Source organism: Rhinolophus sinicus, linkage group LG04 (genome assembly GCF_036562045.2).
Source record: "Rhinolophus sinicus isolate RSC01 linkage group LG04, ASM3656204v1, whole genome shotgun sequence".
Taxonomy (NCBI): Eukaryota; Metazoa; Chordata; class Mammalia; order Chiroptera; family Rhinolophidae; genus Rhinolophus; species Rhinolophus sinicus.
In genome coordinates this window covers 142,636,576-142,645,933 of record NC_133754.1, presented here as the reverse complement: position 1 = coordinate 142,645,933, position 9,358 = coordinate 142,636,576, and the positions used below count along the sequence as shown (strand labels likewise).

The 9,358-nt window shown below is 34.1% G+C and overlaps 1 protein-coding gene across 6 annotated transcripts in view; it reads right to left on the bottom strand.

Annotated features, from left to right (window-relative positions):
• Nucleotides 1–1,792: 1,792 nt before the first annotated feature.
• SMC5 (structural maintenance of chromosomes 5) overlaps nucleotides 1,793–9,358 on the bottom strand; it is a 68,287-nt gene continuing 60,721 nt past the window's right edge. For 3 of the 6 annotated variants that reach the window (XM_019730604.2, XM_019730613.2, XM_074330549.1), the window contains exons 19-25: nucleotides 7,973–8,017; nucleotides 7,454–7,549; nucleotides 6,885–6,989; nucleotides 6,538–6,657; nucleotides 3,345–3,524; nucleotides 3,166–3,261; nucleotides 1,793–2,023 (exon numbers count right to left, since the gene is read on the bottom strand). In XM_019730604.2, the coding sequence (XP_019586163.1) occupies nucleotides 1,880–2,023; nucleotides 3,166–3,261; nucleotides 3,345–3,524; nucleotides 6,538–6,657; nucleotides 6,885–6,989; nucleotides 7,454–7,549; nucleotides 7,973–8,017 (786 nt within the window). In that variant the 3' untranslated portion in view covers nucleotides 1,793–1,879. Of the gene's footprint in view, nucleotides 2,024–2,216; nucleotides 2,393–3,165; nucleotides 3,262–3,344; nucleotides 3,525–6,537; nucleotides 6,658–6,884; nucleotides 6,990–7,453; nucleotides 7,550–7,972; nucleotides 8,018–9,358 lie in introns of those variants that run through there. The other 3 variants (XM_074330548.1, XM_019730624.2, XM_019730619.2) reach the window with 3 other exon arrangements.

The following is a 9,358-nucleotide window of genomic DNA, read 5'->3' as shown; positions in this document are numbered from 1 at the left end:
ATCAAGGCAGCCATGACAGCACAACTAAAGACACTCACGAAAGAGGACTTCCAGAACTGCTTCAGAAAGTGGCAAGAACAATGGGATAAGTGTGTTCAAGGCGAGGGGGAGTATTTTGATGGGGATTAATGGCAATGTGTCTTTTACTGTAATTTTTTTTTAAATTTAAACATTCACCATATGTTTTGATCACACCTTGAAAACTGAAATGTAACTGACGATTTATTTTCAAACACACCTAATCTTCAAGCTTCTTTTTCACATTGATATTAATTTTGCAGAAATAAGATGACTGGCACTAACTTAGACAATAAACTACACCAAGCACATATTAGTGAAGTATTTTGGTGGAAAACAAAGTATTAACAAACATTTGGAAACAACATCCATTTACTACCATGTTACCAAGTTTTTCAATGTTTACTTGTTCATACTAGTAAAAATGTTAAAAATATTTTCATAGTACATGCATTAGACTTAGTTTAGAGAAGGTTCTTTTAGAATTTTTATGAAGAGAAAATACCTTTTTAAAGAGAAATGTCCAAGTGAGAGGACACAAACTTACGGTTCATTATTTTTTGCCATAATAAGAATATAAATTCCAGTGGCTATTTAAGAATATACAAAACCCAAACTGAATGCAATTTTTCAATTTATTCAGGCTACCAAGTCAAAAATATAATTTTGTCATTACTGACACAAATCCAATCCACTGTTCAAAGATACGTCCTTGGACTATCCATTTTCTTACAAGAATTATTTTTTTAAAAGAATAGAATTTATTTGGCACTGTTAATTGGTATAACTCAGAGATAAACAAATGATTTTCTTATCTCATTCTTTCATGCTGAAAGAAACAGTTTAAACAGATTTTATAAGATAATGGGGTAGGATCAACACTGTAAGGAAGGACCCGTAAGCTTAAGTTCTAGAAACATTAGGTTTTAAACAAATCAATGCTTTCCCTCACTCTTTATATAACTCCAAGAAATTTTAAATATAAACTGTAGAAACCAGTATATGAAATCTTAAGAAAAATCTTACTAAAAATAATTATAAAACTGTTTTTAGAAATTTAAGATGTAAAATACAATTGACTTTAAATTAAAAAAAAAGAAAAAAGAACCCACACACTTTGCAGGGTTGTTTAAAACGCTTGTCACTTCATTTTATTTTGTCAATCTTTTGGTTGCATCTTGCATCATCTAGTGGCCACCTTGTGGCATTTCAAAGAAGTCCCACTACCATTTTTGAATCCCAGTACTTTCTTTCCTTTGAGATACCAATACAAGTATAGTCCCAAGTTTCATAAAACTTTTTTTAAAGGCCCATAAAATTCCATTTCCTAGTGGAGATAAGGGTCATCTTTAAAATAGGAAGAAATGAACAGATCTGTCATAAATTAATACTGTACATTAGACTAGACACTTCTATATCAATTTTTAAAAATTAAATATAACACTGGGAGAAAACTATGACAAGCTCTAGAGTCATCTTTAGACTCCAGCAATAATTAAAAGTTATTCTGCAGTTAAAGCTCAGGGTTACCATGTCGACTAAACTTCCTGTGATGATAACTAACCCCTCCCACCATACCTCTGATTTCAAATAGTAAATACTTTTTAAAAAGGGAACCCAATCACTTGTGGTTAGAGTACGAAGGACTCAAGTCAACAAAGACTGACAAAGACTTAATGTTTACTACCAGAATATTCCACAGAAAGAAGTTATTATGGTCTCCATCAACCCATTTGTATTTAACAGTAAATTTCCAAAAGAACTGCTCTTTTAGTTAACGAATCTCCTAACTTTTATTCAGTGGAGCCATACTGATAAATAGAATTTAACAGAAAAATTCCCAAGTTCTCTCCTTTTATTTTTATTGAGAAGGTTGAGTGAACGTAATACGGCGCCGCCGTCTTTGGAAAGCCTTTAAATTCCATTTGTTTGGTTCCAACATATGAGGACCATTGTAGACAAATAATACTGTCATCTTTTCAGAATAAGGGAGATTTTGTAGGAGCTGTAAATGTTAAAACAAACTGTCATATAATGCTGTGTACAGTAAGAAGCACAATTTTCCCACCTTAGATGTGTAGAAATACATTACTTGTAGTATTAGTGAAACTCTTATGAAGCTCTCAAATAACTCAGCATATAACCTGCCAGATTGTGAGCCTTACCTGAATTAGCACACCTGACGCCTGGCCAAGGCATAATCAACATGCTTAGGGAACCCTCTATATTGACAGGCCTAATTGGATCAGACAACTTCTCAGGTAAGGTGCAGAAGTGTGTCCTCCAGAATTTTCCCGATAGATACTTTCACTCATTTTTCCACAAACAATTATCAAGCAACTTTTATGGTCAGGTGCTGTGACAGACTGGTAGCCTGAAAAGTGCGTAAAAAGGAGGTGTGGTTTATAGGCCAGTGTATTTGGTAAACAATAGGGTATTACCAGATCTGGTTATTCTATAGAGTATCTGCTGGAAGAGTACACTATTCAACAAAAATTTGAATTTAGCTTGGGCTCTCCAAGGAAATTTTCCATGAATACTTAGTTAAAAAAGGAAAAGAAGACATCAATAAACACATCTTTGTACATGAGTTTTATAATTTATCCGCAGTATAAGATGCAACTAAAGAAAATTTCCTGTTGCAATGGTTCTAGCTTATGGAACATTTCTGTAAATGTACTTCTGTTTTTATGATAGTTAATCTGTGAATAGATGTTGGGACACTCATGATTTCCTCTGTGCCAGAGCAGTGGCAGTGGTGACTAAAGAGGGGCAGAGTATGACAATACAGGCCTTTCTGGGGAAATTAGGAGGGCGAGTGTTAGGGTTTGAATTTCCCTGTCATCTTTTAATGCTAAAAGGGGTTCTTCTCTAGAGGAGGAGTAAGTGCCAAAAGCAGGGAAGAAATCTCTGTTCTAGAACATAATGCTACGCCTCCTACATTTCCTTTTCAGATAATGAGGTTTCTGATTAAGTATGTCACTGGAACTTGTCCCCTTTAGTAATACAAATAATACTGTAATCTTTTTAGTTCCTTTTCTGGGAGTGTTCCTGCTTAAATGTACATATTGGGCCCAAATCTGCTACATGATTAAGCCACAGGGGACTTCTGAGTACATGAGCACTTTTAGGTTACTTATTACCTACCTTTGGTGTAATAAAGAAATACTGAGAAGTGTTTTCTTTACAAGCAGTATTTACAACCATTTCAAACACTCTCCGTTCATTGATCGGGTCCATTCCCTAAACAATGACAATAATAACGATTATATTTAATCTATGACAAGATACAAAATAAAACTCAAGGAAAAGAATAATCACTATACCTGATTGATTTCATCAACTACTCTGAATGGACATCTATTAAGCTCTTGAAGTGCCATCAAGTATAACATGGTAGAAACACTTCTTTCACCTCCACTTTGATGATGAGGAGTTAATTCATGCAGCAGAGTACTACTGCGAAATTTGACTCTAATTTGAATTCCATATTTATCATAGTCTTCCTGTAAGACATTTAAAAAGCTGATGAAAGATGGGTTTTCTCTGGTAATTTCATATTGTTATTTGAAAACAGACTGAATAAACCAATTATAAGCGTAGAACTTAAAATTTAGTGATAGTTTAAAGAAAACCAAAAAAATATTAAAGAAACAGTTGCTATCTACAAGCTTTAGGGGGTCTCCAAGGATCTATGAGGATAAGAAAAATATTCAGAATAAGAGTTACCTTTTTCCTTAACTCATAACATTCATTTCAACTTTAGTAGGCTTCCCAAAGGTTTTTAGAAATTACTGAGTTAAGAACCCTGTCATGGAGAGGCACCACCTATTCCAGCTAGGTTTCAATTGCTAGGTTTTAAAGCTATAGGTGCAAGTAATTAGAACACAATGGAGTATCATGCCATTTTCTACTAGAAAGGCAACTGGATGTCACCACCGCAGAGGGCCCTAACAGGTCTTCCCTGCTGCTTCAGCTGGGTAAGAAAAAATAAGCAGACTATTTGCATACTTTTAAAAAAATATTTGTATTAAATCAAATATATACATGATACTTAGCAAAAGCCTGTCACATAAGAAGTGCTTACTAAATATTTGTTGTAATGAGTAAGTACACTCAGTTTTCTGTAAATTTTGCCCAAACTGAGGCTGTTGTAAGGCTTATTTACTGCTCTTATCAATGTCATTTCTATATCTATCAGGTTTGGATTTACCCCCAAAATGAGAAGCATAACTTAATAATTAAAGGTTAACTATTTAATGACTAGAGTTTCGAGAGCTAAGACAGCACCAACCAAGACAAATATAATGCAAGCCACACAGGCAATTTAAAATTTGTTAGTAGCCATTAAAGTAAAAAGAAATGTGAAATTAATTTTAGTACATTTTATCAAATATACCCAAAATAGATTTAACATGTAATCAGTAAGATATTTTAAATATATTTTTACATCCTTTTCTTCATACTAAGTCTTCAAAACTTTGGTGTGTATTGTATATTTTCAGCACATTTTACATGTTTCAAGTGCTCAATAGTCATATGTAACTAGTGGCTACCATATGGACAGCAGAGGTATAAGACTAACAGTAAGAACTTATATAAAAACACAAATAACTTAACCATAAACCTAAGAATCCTGATAGGCTATCAAATTTTAGAAATACCACCTTCAATCTGTTTGCCCTCCAAAAACAAAAAGAAAACAAATAAATAATAATAAATTTTAAGTTTTGATTCCCACGGTTTACTTTTTAAATTTATACATTATATATCTTTCATAATAAATTTATTAACTATGCTATTTCTTAACTATAGCAGCTTTGATAGCTAGCGCTTCGGCTTTGGCTCTGCCACTTATTCTTTACTCTTTCTGCCCAATTCTAGCTTCCTTCATCTTACTGAAAGCTCTGGCTAAAGAAGACAGTTCTAGAACTATGACTGAGGAGTCTAGAATAGAAGCAATTCAAGGGGAAGGCTGAGAAGATAAGAATGTCCATTATCCAGGGCCAATAGCTAGGTAAAACAATTGAACTGAAAAGGCTAAGAATCATTGCTATGGTAATGAGTTATCATTTAAAACACAGAAAAGCTATCAAGAAGAAACAGCACATGATAGTTACAGCACCACCATGCAACAGGACCTAGATTAAAGAATGGGATTTCTATGACAGCTCAAGTTCCACAGGCTTCCCTATGCTTACTTGATCATATTTATGCCTCATTTGGTCAAGCTATTTGATAAAGATACTGCAGTTACTCTGAGCTTGACAAAGCTCTCAATTATCAAAATTTCATCCCATAAAAATGATCAAACGATAAAAACAATCCCATAAAAACTGCCACACTGAAGGGGCAGTATTTAAGAGCTTAGGCTCTGGGATCCGGTCTGGGGTTTGCTCTTTTGCTTTGCCACTTGGTAGCTGTGTGACCTTGAGTAAAGTTTCTGTAAGTTTCAGTTTTTTTATTTGTAAACTAGGGTTGATAGAAGTACCTGCTTTATAGAATGTCTGAGGATTAAACAAGATAACAAACTTAAAAGTACTTCACATAGTGCCTGGCACAGAAAAAATATGTATTATAAAATACTACAAGTATATTATTGTTACCACAGTACTCGTAAGGGACATGTGTCCCTTAATTTTAACAAGCCCAAAGACTGGGTAGATAACAATTACTGTGACAGAGTCTACTATCTTACTAGAACTTAAAAGTGAAATGATGTTTGCTATCCTTGTATCTCATACTGAGCAGATGGAGTCATGGGGCAAAGTTCCTAAGGAAAGAAAAAAAGCTCTACTTTGCTTTATATTTATGTATGTAATATACATGCAAAATTGCATACAAGCTAATATACAAAATGTTGAGCTGTGAAGGCAAGGAATTTCCTTCCTTCCTTTCTCCCTCCTTTAAAAGGGGGAAATTTTCAAAATACACAAAATTAGAACACTAAAATAAGCTCAATGTATTATCAAGTGGTCTCTACTATGATTGATACATGACCATTCTTGTTTCATCTATAACTCTACTCTTTCCCAATTATTTGTGAAGCAAATCCCAGTTCATCTCTTTATACATTTCTTAATGGTAATTTTCTTTTACCCACAATTTTAATTCATAAACATAGCTCAAGAAATCAGCAGCAATTTTTCAAATATTTTCATTCTTGTGAGCTGTTCAATTCTTGATCAAAAGGAAACCACTGATATCATACTGTATTTCAGTTATGTTTGCCAATGTATGACTCTTCTAACTTGGATAGCAGAAAGCAATGCAATGTATTTATTCATTACAGCTAAATAACCATTACTTAGACTGGATATAAAAAGAGTTAGTAAGGTATTAATCACCAAAAACAGAAACAAAAAAAAACCTCCAAAAAACTGACCCTGATGGAATCCGATAGTCTTTTTCTTCCTTTGAAAAATTGTTCAGTTAAGAAAAATTTTCAGATATAACTAGAGTAAATAATTTACATATAATTACAATTACTTGCCAGGAAATATTTCAAATGAATTTTACCTCATTTTCTATATGGAGGTCAACTTCACCCGCACACTGCATAGAACTGAAAAAACTGCTGAATTTTTCATTAATTTTTCCTACCAGCTCTTTTAAAGGATTAAGCCACCTCTCTTTTACCTGCAAATAAAGGCAATATAAAAATACAATTGAAAAGAAGTGTTATTACATTCTGATACAAAAGTTTACATAAAACAAATTTAAATATCAGTATCAACCTGGTCATAAGAATGTATGTTGCATTTTTTTTCTTAGAAGCATATAATTTCATTTTACATTATTCTACATTCCCATATGATTAATGGTAAGACCGTGACAAGAAGAAAAGACAAAGATTAAATCATTACCTGTGAAATGTTTTCCCTATATTTATCCAGTTCATCTTTCTTTATCTTTAGTTCCTCAGTTAATTGCACTATTTCTTCTTCTCTTTTTGTGTATTCATCAACAACCTGCCAGGAAAAAATTATTTCTTTAAGATAAATCTACTAAAGGACAAAATTACAGGAAATGTGCAAAATTAAAGGAAATGTGCATCAATTAAAACGTTAAATGAAAATGCCAATGTGTTCCCTTATTTGTATGTTTTTATAACATATTGAAAATGCCTTTTTTTTTTTAATCCTTGAGAAAATAGACATTGCAATATTTCAGGTTAGCCCAACTATTCTTTTTATAAAGAAAAGGCACAGAACACTGTGTTCCTTAGGAAGAATCTATTTAAAATTCTAATAGATTCAGAATCTGGCATTTAAAGCACATTGTTCCTGCTGTCTAGCTTATTATTACCAAGAGCTCTAGTACAGAGTGGGAGGCAAGTACTGGAGGGAACTGTGTGTGCATGCGTGCGTGTGTGTGTGTGTGTGTATGGGGAGGGTGGCGGTGGATATAATAGGCAATAGGGAAAGAAGCATACTGTAGGATTCAGTCCTGTGAAGCAAGAAGCTCTTGATCTTTCTTCAGTTAATAAAGCATCAATTTCATCCAATGTGTTTGGAAGATCTTGGAAAGCCTAAAGAAAAGAAAATTGTCCATCATTAGACAGTACAGTGAAAATAGTTCAATTAGTTAAAAAAATATTCTGCTAAGTATCTACTACTATGTGTTCAACAGCATGCTAACACACAGGAATCAAAGAAATTATAAACAGGGTTTTTTGCTTTCAAAAAGTTTGTAATTAAAAGGAAAAAATATATGTACTTAACACTGGATAATACCGTAAGGCAGTGTATTGATGTTGAGTATTAAAATAAGCAGTACATCTCATACAGGCTATGGAATTTATAGAGAAGGAAATATGAGTTCATGCTACAGAAGCTACAAGAGAGTTAAGATAATTCAGACGCCTAGAATTCGTCTCTGGGCCTTAAAGCAAATGGCTAAGGAAAAGCAAGGCAGAGGGGAGATAGGAGCTTGGAAAAAAGAACAAGCATACCATGGGGGGTGAGGAGTTGTGTCCATTTGGAATGGTGGGTACTTGCTGAATTGGTAGAATGGGTCCAGAATATGTGGGGCATTGAAAGAGAGCAAGAAGTTAGAACTTTATACTGTATTTATGAAGAACTACAAAAGCATCCTAAGACTCCAATTACTTTGACTGTAGAATTGCACCATAGCATTATCTTCTGAGTCCGTGCCGTAGAAACAAATTAGAACAGATACTTTCCTACAAGGGGAAGCAAGTAGTACACTGTTTTGCCAGCACAACCTGCAAAGTGCACACACTACAAGGTACAAAATGAATCTTGAAACCCTGAAAAAGATTCTGATGTTACATTAATATCTTTAGTTTTTAAACTTTTAAGAAAGCAGTTCAACTTTCAATAGGCCTTCAGATATTTGTTAAATACATTTTGCCGAATCTGACTTGTCCACTGAGCTTTGAATTCATGTGCCCAAGACTTATTTAGTATTTTCACTTGACTCTAATAGGCATCTTAAATTTAAGATGGTGAAACAGAAATATTCCCTACCAATTTCAGCAAACCTATTTCTCCTCTTCAATCATCTTCATTTCAGTACATGGCAAAATTTAGGGGTTCCCTCTCTTATCTTTTACCTCAAATCCATTAGCATGTCCTGCTGGCTCTGTTCTTGAAATGATACCTCAAATCTATAAAATCTCTCTCCAGTGCTTCCTCCCTAATCCATGCCATTATAATCTCTTGTCTGGTCCAAAGCAATCATCTTCTAAATCGTGTCTGTGCTTCCAGTCTTGTATCCCTACTTTATTCTCCATATAGCAAGCAGGAGTGCTCTTTTATAAACTGACGTCAGGTACATCACTCTTCGGTTTAAAATCCTCCAGTAGATTCTATCTCAAAAACCCAAACTCCTTCTGTGGTCTACAGGATCCCACATGATTTGACTTCTGCCTTCCTTTCTGCTTGAATTATAATTTTTTAGCCCTATTGAGATTCCTTCTTCTCTGAGACATGCCGAAGATACTTCTGCCCCAGGGGCTTTGTATGAGCTGTTTTCTCTGGCTGGGATACTTTCCCCTCAAATCTTCACTTGACTGATTTCTTCTCTTCATTCAGGACCCAAAAGAAATAGTCATCTTCTCAAAGGAGACTTCCTTGACACGCTATCCTCTTACCTTGTTTTATTTTTCTTCTTAGCACCTCCTGCTTGCTATCCGACATTACCTATTTGTTTCTTTTTTGTCTGCCCCATGGTCCAGACTAGAATATAAATTTCTGTAGAGAAGGAAGTATATCTGTCTTGTTCAATGCCCGATATACACACACACGCGCATGCAATTTTTAATGTATAAATTATCTTCTAATTTTGTTCCTTTCAAAAACAGTATAACAAGGAT